The sequence below is a fragment of the Cariama cristata genome, unplaced genomic scaffold, assembly GCF_000690535.1.
Source record: "Cariama cristata isolate BGI_N322 unplaced genomic scaffold, ASM69053v1 scaffold35342, whole genome shotgun sequence".
In the NCBI taxonomy this organism is placed as follows: domain Eukaryota; kingdom Metazoa; phylum Chordata; class Aves; order Cariamiformes; family Cariamidae; genus Cariama; species Cariama cristata.
The window spans coordinates 7,560-21,677 of record NW_009603893.1 but is presented as its reverse complement, the minus strand read 5'-3'; the positions used below and the strand labels follow the sequence as shown (position 1 = coordinate 21,677).

General features: G+C 43.2%; 1 protein-coding gene across 2 annotated transcripts in view; it reads right to left on the bottom strand.

The window, feature by feature from the left end:
• Positions 1-13,651, bottom strand: part of FILIP1 (filamin A interacting protein 1) — a 17,972-nt gene extending 4,321 nt beyond the window's left edge. Inside the window, exons 1-2 of one of the 2 annotated variants that reach the window (XM_009695374.1) lie at positions 10,850-13,583; positions 3,768-3,825 (exon numbers count right to left, since the gene is read on the bottom strand). In XM_009695374.1, the coding sequence (XP_009693676.1) occupies positions 3,768-3,825; positions 10,850-13,540 (2,749 nt within the window). In that variant the 5' untranslated portion in view covers positions 13,541-13,583. Of the gene's footprint in view, positions 1-3,410; positions 3,826-10,849 lie in introns of those variants that run through there. The other variant, XM_009695375.1, reaches the window with a different exon arrangement.
• Positions 13,652-14,118: the final 467 nt, after the last annotated feature.

Below are 14,118 nucleotides of genomic sequence, written 5' to 3'. Positions count from 1 at the left end.
CTCGTGGTTCAACATCCTGACCACTCAACCACTCTCCTGTTTCTGCCCAGTGAATGCTGAAGCCCTCCACAGAGGGAGGGAGGGAGAATGCCACCTTCTTCCCCCTCAACTGTCTGTCAGAGCCTTGGTGAACCTGGCTGGAGCTGATGCGGGTTTGAATCTCCTCAGACACTGGTGAGAAGGGGGACCTGTCTCCTACCTTTGAAGAAAGGTTTCAGACAAAAGCTTTTTAAAATAAGCAGCACTACCCCTACATTTGTGTGGTATTTGATCTACTAGGAGGCATTCATGATTCCACTGTTGCTTTAAAACAGCCGCTGATTTCCTGCGTCTGCCACCTTTCTTTTTCTGGCCCGAGAGCCTGGAACTAAGCTTTGTTAAAGCTCGCCTTCATGCTTTTTGCCAGATTCCTTTTAATTCAGATCAGTTCCCCAGTTAAGTTCAAACACTTGTGCCAGCTCAAGGGACAACCACATGGAAGTGAGTACGTTCTTGGCTGGAAGTGACAAAGACAGGACTGCAGCTTTTGACTGCAGTGTGGGGTTACATCCTGACTTTAAGTGACCATGAAATCATGGCTTGACTTAAAGCCCTCAGAGGAAACACAAGAATACCTAGATTGTGGACCTCGATTAAGTTCAGAGGCTGCAGCGCTAGCTAAATCACGACTGAAACACTGACTAAACAAGGGCGGTGGGAACTTCAGCAAGATCTTCAGGATGCCTCTGGGGCTTAGGCACTGTCTTTAGACTTGGTTGTCTAAATTGCCTTCTGGAGCTGACCTACTGAATGGAGAATCTTACTGTCGTCTGTCCTGGTTTGGCTAAACTAAACTGTCTTCAGATGCAGAGGAAATTCCAATATAATAAAGACAGTTAGGCTTCAACTTTTAAGATTTCTGAACTATAGGCTTTCTTTTTTCTTCATCTTACCCTTCTTCTACCTTTAAGAAACAAGAATCTCAGGTCAATTAAAACAGATGTTAAAAATGATGTGTACAACTAAATACCTATTTTTAGCTAATGGTTAAATGAGCTGCCTGATTCCAACTCTTCAGGCTTCGGCTATGGAGCAAAAGTTCCTTTTTGTTGTGCTGCCCCTGGGAAAAATAACAGGGTCCTCAGTCTGACCCGTCTGGAATTTCTTGAGTCTGTCTCATGAAATCCTACTGACTCTACAAGAGTAACCCCTGCCTTGTGCCTGCAGTTCTGGTTCAGCTGTGCTAATTTGTGTGTCCTGGATTTCAGGTACTGTAAGGCTGGCTTCTTTCTTCAGGTGAGTTGGTTTCTTAGATCTGAAGCAGAACAAATTTTTCAACCCCAGGCACACATCACATATTGCTTTGGGTACAGCAACAGTTAACTAAGCAATTAAGTTTCTTTGAAACAAGGATCTGAAAAGGAAGGCTTAAGGCAGCTGTAGTTCATCACTGCATCAAGCCACATTAGCTTGGGGTTCATGTTCATAATATTATTTAAATGACTGTTTTGACCTGAAGACTTGCTTCAGTGCCAGTATTTAGAGTGAATATCCAGCAAAAAGCTCTTAAAAATGTGTTTTCCTCAAACATCTGCTAAAAAGTCTATGCTACAATAAGAACAGTAAGATCTCGGCAACAATTTATTGACAAATTGTGGCTTTTAAGTGGTAACAGTTAGTTGAAAGGATCTGATGTATTTCTGGCATAGTAACTCACTTTGCTTGCTAATTCCAGTTTCCAAGTTTTATCTGAATTACTGGAATTGAGTGTTATGAAAAATGCTACCAATACAAATCTGATTTTCAGATGTCGTAGGAACCAGAACCTTAAAATTAACAGGTATTGTAGGTGCCACATGTGTAAATATAGAAACCTACTTTCATTTCTGATGCAGCAGCAGCTTTTACACCACAGCCCTTCACGTGAATAACAAAATGCCAGCTTTACGCTGGGATAATGGCCGTATCTGGATCTTAAATTGGAGAGCAATGCAAAGTGCCGACTGAAGACTAAACATTGCTTGGACTGAATATAATTTTCTTGACCTTCTGTGGCAGATTCTTCCATCAAATTTCTTCTCCTGGATGGAAAGCCATTTAATATTTCACCCGCTGGTGCATTTTCTTTTCTGTGAATTGTATTTATTATTTATTGGTGGTTTTCCTGCCTCACCTTCTGAAAGCTATTCCCAACCACTGGGTCCTTTACAGCTTGTTGTAGTGGTTGAGGTATTATACAAGCTTTAAACCCCTCATTTATCAGTCTGCTTGGCTCCATTTCTTTTGGTTGTGACTTTCTTCTGTGGAAATCAATCACTTAATGGAAATGCCCTTTAGTAACTTTACTGTTATTAAGTAAACAATCATAACAATCATCAGCATCCACACCATTTCCATGCTGGAACAATTCCTCAAAACATGCTTAAAAATGCAAACATATGAGGAAATCACAAAGGAGGAAGGAAAAACGATGAATTGCCATGGTATTGTGAGGCGGTCTGTATTTAAGACAAAATATTTCAAACAACTGAGAACTGAAAGTAACTTCCATACTAAATCCTATCTCTTTCACTCTCTGTACCTGAGCTGTGCCTTCAGGTAGCAATTTCAGCCGCCAGCAGTCTGTGCTGACTTCCCCTCTAACACATAAGGATGCTTGGCAACTAAGGCTTAAATATAGCACAAGTTCATCCAACCAGGAAAACTGCAAACACAGTGAAGTCATTGGAACGACTTGCTTCATAGCCTTTAGTGGTCTTTGGAGCCGGCACAAATGGACTGTATTGATTTTAGCCAGATCAATGTTTCTCAAGCTTTTCCTGAAGACTAAACACCTTTTGGCTCACTTGCCTTCATCTGACCCCTGAGCTGGCAGTATCCCAGGGTGTGTAAGTCAGGGACCTGGTTGTAAGTACTGCCTGCAAGTGTTAACCCCCTCTGGAAAAAAATAGCTGCTGCTTAGCGCTGCTGCTGCCGAACATTGTGCAACCTCCCCACCAGCTTAAATTTTGTAACTGCCTTGAGAAAGCAGCTCACAACTGAGAAACGCTGATTTGGGTGGAAGACTCCTGGAGAGAAGGCTGGTTGTCCTGTCTCTCTTCCCCTCCCTCCCACACCTGAGGTAGTAGCTTTCATTAAAACAGGAGCTCGAGCGCGCTGTCTCCTGGCATTGCTTCCCCAGGCAACGCGGCATCTCAATAATGTGATCACAGGCAGGAAGGAAAGTGCCCCATGCAACAGAGAAGGGCCAAAGTGATCCATGGAGGCGGAAGACAATCTAGTAAAAGTGACCAAACTTCCTTCGATCTATTAAAAAGTCACCAAGCCTATCGTTAAGAATTCCTGAACTAGATTAATAACCTAGTGTAGTTGCCCCATTCTCACTTCCTAGGCTGAAAATCGTCCTGGCATACAACTGCCTTTTTGGTGGCGCTTTTTTTTTGTCCCCTTTTTTAAGCTTCAGTACAAAAACAAAAGGATGTTGTTACTTAAGTAGTCAGTGCACACACTTATTAGTTTGTTGTAAGTGACAGCTGCAGGACTTCATTAGTGCAGGCAAACGTGAGCAAGGACACAGACAGGGGCTGAGTTCCGTGGGAGCAGTAAAACCTGCAGAACGTACCCCCTGAGCCACCGCCCTCAGCCCTGACCCCCGCCCAGGGAGGCAGAGCTGCTGGCTGAAGATTTCTTCAGTTCTATTTTCATAGACTGAGTCTCGGCACGAGGCTCGAATTTTGTCACATTTCCTGCTCCTGGGGCTGCCACTACTGGCTTTCCTGCTTTCATACCTTTTGACACAGGAATGCGGGTGGGTGTAGGTCTCGGGGATGACCCATCCTGTCCTGTCTGCAAGAGAGAGAGAGAGAGAGAGAGAAATGACATCAAGAGAAGACTTTTTCTTTTCATATGTGCTCATCTTACACTTTTCATTGGTTCTTCATTTACCGCTCAGGCAACAATGTCCCAAATCACGCCTATTGGCAAACGAACGCTCGCATTTGGAGCCTGGCCATAGCACGCACTGCTAGGGTAGGGCTAAAGGTGCCGTCGGGGTCAAACAAGTTTCCCAGAGCTGAGGTACGGTGCTTTGGATCAAGATGTCATAGGGATGGGAATCCCTGCAAAACTCTGATTCCACAGTACGACACCGTGCAGGACGGCCTTAGAGGCTACCGAAAGGCTGGCTTAGCTGTCAGACAGGCACAGAGATTAGCATGGGCCCTTCAGACAGTACTGGCACGTGAGGCTAATGCTGAACCCAGAGTAACTGCCATACTTTCAAAGCTGGGCAAGGTTTCTCAGCATTATAGATAAAACTGAACTTTGCTTCCTAAAGTATGCCGGGGCCACTTATTTCTGCACTGGGAAGTGAAGGGGGCTGGGAGAGAGAGACAGCAAAGATTTGGATTTCCTTTTGCTGTGGCTGTGGGAGGAGGGATGTGGGAGAGGGCTCTCCCCCGCCAAGCCACAACTTGACAAACTCTGGTGAGGGTGAAGCAGGCAGCCCAGATTTCCAGGGACACCTCAAGGCAGTGTGGACATGGTCATTTTACTGCCTCTGCCAGTCTGCTGCCCTGGACAACAGCCTACCAAGCACACTCATCCTCAAGTTTGAGGACTTCAGAATAAAAACATTTTTAAAATGGCGTAAGTGGTTGAGGACCCAAGCACAGGGCTGGCAGACCCAACATGGTTCCTACCAGAGATCTGTGCCCTTCTGGAGCACCAGCTGGAGGCCAGGCCAGCTATCCTATAGCTTTGAAAACACAATCAGTACATAGGTTTAGGCAACTGAATCCCACTGTGTAAATGCACAAGGAGCACTTGGATAGGACAAAAAGATCCAAAAGGGCCAACTGCTATTTTCTGTCTCCATTGCCCAGATAATGTTGCACATACTCCGCAGGGCCAAAACTGGAAGCTACCCCTTATGGACCATGACCTGATGAAAATACTTAAAACCATGACAATTCTGAAAGGAAAATATATTTTATCTTCTGCAGTGCGCAACACAGATACAAATGTTAATGGTGACAAATTCAGTGTCTCAGCTGAATTTCATATGTGACATTTCTCTGTTCAGATAATGGACAAAGACTTTGATCTCACAAAAAACCCCACTTCTCATAAGATCCTGGAATCCTAGCTAGACCCATCTGCTAAATGACTACATTCTGCAACTTATAACATGTAAGCAAAATAAAACTAAACTGCTGAAATAGATTGGGTTAAGGGATCACATCAACTGCAACATGTATTTGCACATTTACTTCAAAATGCTCTTAAAAAGTCTCCATGAAGGAGCATATTTTTCTCTTGAAGGATTTCCAGCCAGTAGCATCAGAGCCTTCTGTCTGCATCCCGAGTATTCAAAGGAAAACCATTCCTTAATCTTCTAAGAACAGTTCAAAACCCCATGTGTACACAAAAAAAATCACAATTGGAAAACTTGAATGCTGTCTGCCTGGCAGGAAGGAAGCCATTTTCAATAACTAAAAGCAACATTTACAATAGCAGTCTAAAGGCTAATATGGAACTCACATGTAGATGTCAAAACAAGTTAGGCCTATACAATTCTGTAGGGCAAAACATGCAAATGCATTCCATCAGCCTTGGAAAATATGTCAACATCCTGGGGAACCCAAATGACAAACATCTTGTACTCCCTGAAAGAGCTCCATAGTGTGTAAACATGAGGCAATCAAATGAAGTAGCTGGAATCTCAGGCATTTCTTCAGCTTTATTCATATGTAAATTATTAACTAAGGATTTGGGCGCTTTCAGGTTTCTCATTTCAAGCCTAAATCGCTCAAAAGCACTTTGAAAAGAACTCTAACTTGCTTTAAATTTCTTAGTTGCCTTCCTTTCGGCATACTAACACATTGATCATACGGCAGCTAATGCCTGCTTCACCCATGGCTGCGAGGGCATTTTGTGTTTGCCAAGTGAAATGGCACAAAGGTGGCTCTTCAGCAAGCAGTCCCCTTCAGCGACAGCGATGGGGTAAGCAAACAGAGATCACTCTCCGGTACGCGTCTGTAGTGTCTGTGGCAGAGAACCCACAGGCTGACAGTCTCTTGGTCATCTCTTCCAAGAACCAAGCTCTAAGCAATTCCCTCCAGCCCTGTTTGTCTGTACGTTGCTGTCTTCTGGTTGATACAGGAATGTGGCTCCAACCAGAAACCAACTCTTACGCAGCCGGCAAGGAGCACCCGAGACGTGGCCCCTGGGACACAGAGCGACGCTGGCCGGCTCTGAGCTGGCAGTACCTGGTGCTGGAACAGCACAGGGGGCCAGAGCGAGGTTAGTGAAGACATTGCTGAGAGTGAGACAAATACATGCAGCCGCTAAGCTGGTTAGGTCGATAACCAGCGCTCACTGCAGACACTTGCAGGTATATCAAGCTGTGAGGTTGCAGTGAGGTTGGACAGTGCCATTAAAGGAAGAAAAGCAATTTGAATGTACAGAACATTTAGCACGTTTTCGTGGTTTTATAACAGATCCTGCTTAGTGCATTATATTGACACACAAAAAGAGTGCTTTCATACACACATTCACTTTTGAGGTATTTTAATAACAAAGGTGCTTTTCAGCACTTGTTCCTGATCAGATCAGGGACCAGCTTGCCCTGGACAGACATGGTTCAGTTCAGTGGCTGACACAGGTATCCAGTGCAATTTGAGATGCCCTGGGCTACTCAAAGCACAGGGCTGGTAGATGACAGAGGACCCAAGGAGACCTGCAACCTCTGATAAAGCAGCTGGAAGTTAGGTAGGCAACTTGAGAGCACTTAAAATGACACTGAAGAAGTATGTTTAGACAACTGAATCCTGAAAGGGTGGGACTCGAGTCAGTGGAGTCCAGCGGGCAATTCAGCTCACACGGAAGCTAGCGGCATCTCAGCTGAAGCACTGTCATCTCCACAGAGCCGGCACACAAGGCTCAGTGCCGACAAGGGGACTGATGACTACGGACTGACTCAGTTGCCCACATGGAATCATCTTGTGCCATCTGAGTTATCTCATCAGCTTCCACTGCAGAAAGGTACAGGTCTGTGTCATACCTACCAGCCTTATGCACATGTCTCAACTGCACAGGGCATGCAGATAGCACCATGCACTTCTATACGGGCAAGTGAGCTGACCCCTGGATCTCTAGTAACTCTAACAGAAGCTTAGAGCATACATGGGACACCTACAAAGAGCTAAATTTAGATGCCGATCTCAAACTAAATGCTGCCTAAATGAAAGTAGCCTTATAGCTGCTTTAACGTGTGCCCAGTTAGCTCTGGCACCCAACAGCCTCTCAGCCGTGCCTTCCTGCCTCGGTCACAGGACGCTCGGCATGGTTGGTGCCGTGCCACTACGCTGGCTCTGATGCCGCCGGGATTCCCTCTGCTCCCTGCAGATTCGCATGTCACTGGATTCACCGTCTGCCCTGGCAGCATGAACAGCTGGCGTCGGATGCCAGGCTTGTAGGAGGTGGGGAGCACAGGGATGAAGTGATTATAGGACTGACACCCATCCTGGCAGCTAAAGAAGATCCAAATTCACCAGCGATCCTACAGCCAAATGCAAGGCCTAAATCAAAAAACAGCATATAGGCACCACAGCTGTTTTTTTTCCCCAAAGAATATTTGTTTTTATTCTGTGGGTTTTTTACTGTAAACTATATGAACTGTCCTGGGAACAGGATTTGGGCTGAGGTACTCAGGCCAGACTAACAACCAGGCTACAGTTTCAGGCTCATTTTGGTCTGCATATCCTCTGGTCTCACAGTGTTGAATTTTTGGTTGTGCTGTGGTCCATCTGTACTAAAAAAAATGGTCTGCTAGGTCTGCTAGGGTAGGCCAAGTATTTTCCTGGGAGTGCGTTTGACTCTAATCAAGCTAAGGAGGACCAAACCCCATGTTTCCCACTTCGACAGTTATTACCCAAATCCATAGGCTATCATATAAAAGGCAGTTACCAGCTTAGCGTTTGTTATCGTTTTTTGGGGGTTTTTTTTAATCAAAGCGGCAACGGTTCTGTTAAATACTGAACTCAATCCAACCGGTCAAACAGTCTCCATCGCATCAGCTCCTGCCGTGGAGATGCCCGTGGGACTGGTGTGAGGAGGCCAGCTCCTCAGCTGGCCAGCCCGGGGCTTGTGCAGCAGGCAGGACAAGTGCCTCCAAAACATATGGGTCCAGTGAGTTCAGGTGCCAGTGGAGACACAGACACTGACTGGTCCCTTTTTTGGTTCATCTTTTTGGTTAAGTGCTGAAAAATTTCCCAAGTTCTCCTTCAGGTGCCTGTGTCTTTCTTTGGATCAGGGTCTCATTTTATCTAAATCAAAACTGCTGCAGACTCAGAAGAGGATTTGGATCAGGGGAGTATCAATCTCTAGCTTCTCTACAGTGTATGTCAGTGTAAATCAACACAACCATAACACCCCTTAATCCATGGGATTCAAAAATCATGATGGTCCATCATGAAAGCACAGTCTCTGGTTTTGGACTCACGTATGCAGGGAGACACCACAGTTCAGACTGAACCTTTAAAAGTACCGTGTCTGCACCTTAAAATTGACTTCACCTGCAGTACTCTATAAATATAGAGTATTTAAGATATATAATTTAAGATATCTTTATAAATTCAAATTAAAAGAGTTAAATGTATTGAAATATGAAAACAGTAACTGCAAATTTGTTATAGCAACAGGTGAGAGCTAAGAATTCCAGAATTATTTTCCCCTTTGTAGCCTGGCACTGCGTTAGTACATTGTACAAAGCATCTTGTGTGAGGAGAGTTAAGAAAAAAAAACAAAACCACTGAGCTAAGAAAGCAGCCGTGTATCAGTCTGTCTTCTTTGATTTTATGAAGTTAAACCCTCAAAATTATATTGATGTTGGTTTCTTCTAGGGTTACTGAGTAAATCATCACAACTTGTTTTTTCTGACTAGGGGTATTGAAATGTGCTTGTAAAGCAGTCATTTGCAAAACAGATGGTGAATATACAACTACTTTTTTTTTTTTCAGGGGGTTAGGGAAGAAAAGGCACATTTGGGCTTGTTCGAAGTTCCCTGCTCATCTGACTAGGGACCTTAAAAAACAAAAGGAAGCATAAGATAAAGTAAATCTTATGGTTGAACTATTTTTCCTTACATTCCAAATCATGGAGGATGAAGTGAAGAAAGAAGCCACTTTTAGCCAGATGAAAACAAATCAAAAAAGTTTTGTCTGCCATGGTTCAGTGCATCATCACAGTAGAGACAGACATCTAGTAAAAAAGAATGAGGAACTCTTAAAAAAAAAAAGTCTTCCAAGCTTCTGTGAGACAAAGGAGTTTGTACATTAATTAATTCAAGACTTTTAAAAAAATAAACAGTTGCCTCTAATATGTAGGAAAACACTGTACAATGAAGCATCTATAATACATTAGATATGTGGGGGGAGAGAGAGAGTGCATGTGCAATCCCAAATAGACCCATATGACGAATGCAAGTTCCTCTAAGTCAGAGGGCTCGACTGGGAACGGGAGCCTCTCTCCAAAAGTGTGGAAGTGTATCTTAAATACATTTTGACATCTCAGCTTGGGAAGAGATGGCTGAAGAGGCATGTTGTAGGGGGCTGCAGACTCCTGAGCGGCACAGAAAAATGAACAGGGGATGACTATTCAGTGTTTGTCAAGATACAAGAAAGAGGCTGTAACCAATGAAGGTATTGCATAAAAGGTACCAAACAAAAGAGCATTTTTCCCAGAGCCCACAACTGAATTCACTGCCCCCTGATGTTGTGGAAACAACAGTATAAATGAGTTCAAAAAGCAATTAGAAGAATAAATAGAAGAAAACTCCGCCACAGTCTATTAGACACAAAGATGTGGCTACAGGCCCTGGTTCAGAAAGAAATACCCACCTATTGCCAAAAACTGGGAACAGACGTTGAGGGAAACATTACTGTGTGTTTACCCACTTAAAATAATCTTCCCCTAAGCATCTGCTGCAGGCTCTGTCTAGCTAAATAAGCTTTTGGACTAATACAGTACTGCTGGTTTTCTATTTTGGTTAAATTCTTCTTTCCCAGGGTATTTCCAACTAAAGCAATGCAAAACCATGTCTAATAATAAACCTGGGGGGTGGACTACCAATAAATATTGTCCAATGCGTTTAAAGACAGAGGTGAGAGACTGATTCAAGTGTGAAATAGAAGCCGGGGTACCACCAGAGAGGCACAGAGAGAAAGTAGCAAAAAATATGTTAGAGGAAGCACGACTGTAACACAGCACTTGCAGAAGCTGAGAATTGCAGAGGAACAGAAAAAGCTTTTCTATTCACCAGCTGAAAGAGGCTGGGAGCTGTAAGCAATGATACCATGTCTGCCTATTTATTCCTTTCAAGGTCAGTATTACAGCAGGTATTAATTGAATTGTAACTATAGTGGGATTAGACCAAAGAAATACCAGCCTGCATGATCAGACTCTAAAGCCCTGCCAGCTGGGCCAAAAATCATTATGAGTATTTTGAGAAGTCAGAAACTGCACTCACCAAAAATAAAAATACCGTTTCCTGCACTGTCACCTCTGTCATTCTTCATCCCTCTCTGTCTCTCACTTACAATTCTACAGGATTGCCATTATGAAAATAACTTTAAAGGAACTTTGAAGGGACTTCTTTGAAAGTTACTCCTTCAGGAGATAACGCCAAAAGTATACCAGCGTCCAACACTGGTACAAAAATGTATGAATAGGGCAAATTCTGATTTTACAGTTAAGCTCGGATCAGAAACAAATGTAGGGAAGTCAATTTTCCCTGCTGGTGTCTCAAACCCAAACTATGGTTGCCCTTCTCCTTACCGTGAAGACTACATCGTGACACTACGCTGCTTACCACTGATTGTGTTCCTCGGGTGGAAGACGTTGTAACAGGCGTTATGGTGATAGTACTCGTCACCTTACTCGCTGCTGGTCGCGAGGACAGGTTGTTCCGGGGCGATCGAAGGACGGTACCAGTCACAACTTCTTTCTCTGCTGCTATATTCACTGGTCTGACTGTTATCACAGGACTCGCACCATCAGGTGCAGCACTGGGAGAGCGTTTAAACTGGGAACCTAAGTGGATGTGGATTTTGTTGTCTTCTGTCGTAATAATGTTGGCATTGGCATTGTACTTGCGGATTGGAGTTGGGACAGTTTGTTTTTCTGGTGTCACTTTGAAAACAGCCCGTCCCATCGTCATATCTTGTGACTGTGGAGAGACAGAGATTTCTGCCGGTGCTGCAGATGTTGATACTGTCATAATCTGAATTGGTGATGCAGGTCTGTCAGCGAAGGGTGCTCTCCCTCCCTCTGGGGACTTTTCCCTGGAGAATGTTGTTATAGTGACTGGAGACATAGAACGATCTGGGCCCATGGGACTTTCACTGCCTTTTCCTTTTTGTGGCATAACATTTGGAGAGGGAATGATGGTTATTCGTGGCTTCTGATTTCCCAAGGTAGGAATGACAGTGGTACTTGAAAAGAATTCCTCTGAGGTTGGACTGGTTATCTCCAAAGTAGCCGTGCTGTTCTCGTGGTCTGGTGTCACCCGTATATGAAGAGGCTGACCCTGCTTTGGCGAAAGGACAACCTCCCCAGGATGCACTGGACTACTGTGAGTTCGGGCTCCTTTATCAGGAGTTGCCTGAGCCCCAGTTTCCCTCTTTCTCATCCATGGTATCCAAGATTTCCTCATTGCAAGTTCATTCGCTGCTGGAGGATATCTCTCGAGCACTGAAGAACGCTCCATGGGTTTTTTCAGGCCTACCTGTCGCAGATTGCTCATGATGTGATTCTCCTCCTGGAAGGATTTCCTTATAAACACTGCTGGAGTTTCTTCTTCTGCTGCTTCACTGCTTACAGCATCTGTTTGCACACCGGTGGATGTGACAGGAATATCGACCATTCTTCGTCCATTTATGCTGGGCCTCAGAGCACGACTGTAACGCTTAGAAAGCTCCAGCTCCCTTGTTAGGTTCAGAACTTCCTGCCCCATGCTCTTGTTTTTATTTTCTTCTTCCATAAACCTTTGCTGCAGAACTGAGTAATCGACTTGGAGCTGAGAAAGCTGGTCTTCTTTGTTCATCAGCTCATGGATTTTTTCCTTAAGGGCTTGAACTTCTGCTTTCAAATCTCTGCTTTTGGCCTCTTCCAGACGAAACCTGTGCCTCAGCTCTGCCTCCTGGCTCACTGCTTCACCTTTTTCTATTGCTTTGGTTTTGGCAATCTGGAGTTTCATCTCCTCCAGCTGTTGAGAAAGAAAGTTAGCTTTATCCTGCTCAGTCCTAAATTTCTGCTCTAGCTGATCATATTCATCTTCTGTCTTCATCAAATCTCCTTCCACCACTTCCAATTGTTTGAGACGTTTTTTCAGTCTTTCAATTTCAATGGTAAGTTCTTTAATCTTGTTGTCCTCATGACAACCGTGCTCTGGTCCCTTCCTGGCTCGACCTCTTGTAATTTCTCTTTCTACTTCCTCCATACCATCAATTCTTTTCTTTAACAGGTCAACTCTACAGCTTAGTTCAGAGGATTTTTCTTCCTCACTTCTCAGTTTGCCAATTAACTCATCCCTTTCCTTTGTCAAACCAGACACTTTTTCCTCCATTTCGGATTTCAGTTTCAAAAATTTCTTACTTTCTTCTATCAGTTTCTCTGTTACATCCATAACTTTCCCTTGTTCAACTTTAAAATTCTTGTTTAGACTCTCAACCTTTTTTTCCTCCTGTTTTATTTTTTCCATCATATTTTTTCGTTCATCAACCAACATTACAGTAAATGACTTCAGCTTTGTAAGGTCATCTTTTAAGCTTATTTCAGCCTTTTCCAACTTGTTTTCTGATGCCTCAAGGTCTTTCACTCGAGTCTTCACCACTTCCAAATCATTTATCAAATCCTTAGTCAAATTCTTTTCTTTCTCCAAGTTTAAGTGTAGCTGGGTGCATTCAAGCTTACTTTTACTGAAAGCCTCTTCCAGCTTCTCTAGTTCTGACATTCTTTTCTGCAATTTTTCCACTTCAAGTTTCAACTCTTTGCTATGGTGCTCTTCCTCTTGCAGTTTATTTTTCAGCTCTTTACACTGGGATTCGGTTTTTGTGATCTCTTCATCTTTGCCCTCCATTTCAAGCACACGCTTGCGGAGGTTTTCCACTTCTGCCATTAAGCTAGAGTTCCCACATTCCCCTTTCGCTATTTTATCTCTTAGTTCTTGAAGTTCCTCCTCAGCTTTTTGAAGATTTTTGTTAGTTTCTTCTAACTCCTCTATTCTGCGAGTCAACCCCACCAGCTTAAGCCTCAGCTGTCTGTTATGGGATTCCTGATTAGCCAGCTTAGCAGTCATCTCCTCATGTTCTTGAGAAAATGATGATGTTTTGTGTTCAAGTTCTGTCTCTAACTTCATCAGTTTTTGTCCATCTTCTTTTGTTTTTGCACTAATAATTTTAAGCTTTTCTTCTTCTTCCTTTAGTTTTTGGTTTAAGTCCTGTATTTTCTGGCTTTGTTGATCAAGTTGTTCAATATGCATTTGTCTTTCATCCACCAGCATGAGTGCAAATGATTTGAGCTTCACTAGTTCTTCTCTTAGTTTATTGAGTCTCTTTGTATGTTCCTTCTCCTTCCGGGCTTGATAGATCTTCTCCTGCTCAAGAAGTTTCTTCAACCTGAAACAAGTTAGAAGAGGTGCATCAAACTAAAATATATGTACACATATAAATAGGTGTATTTCTCCATTTTTTAAATCACCTTCATTTTATCAATTTTTTCATTAATAATCTAGATAGTCTTTCAAGAGAGAAATACCTGCTACAGTTACGTTCCCAAACCAAATATTTTAAATTACAAAAGTTAACTGAAAACTATATAAAATCATCTAGAAATCTGAAAAGCATAGATTACAAATACATCAGGTTTTAATTCCTTTATATTTATTTCTCTGTTAGGATGATGTTGGTAAAAGTATATACCTGTCCTGTTGGAATATTATATCTACTCAGCAATCACTGAATCATGGAATCATTTAGGTTGGCAAAGACCTTTAAGATCATCGAGTCCAACCCTTAACCTCGCACTGCCAAGCCCACCACTAAACCATGTCCCTAAGCACCACCTCTACATGTCCTTTAA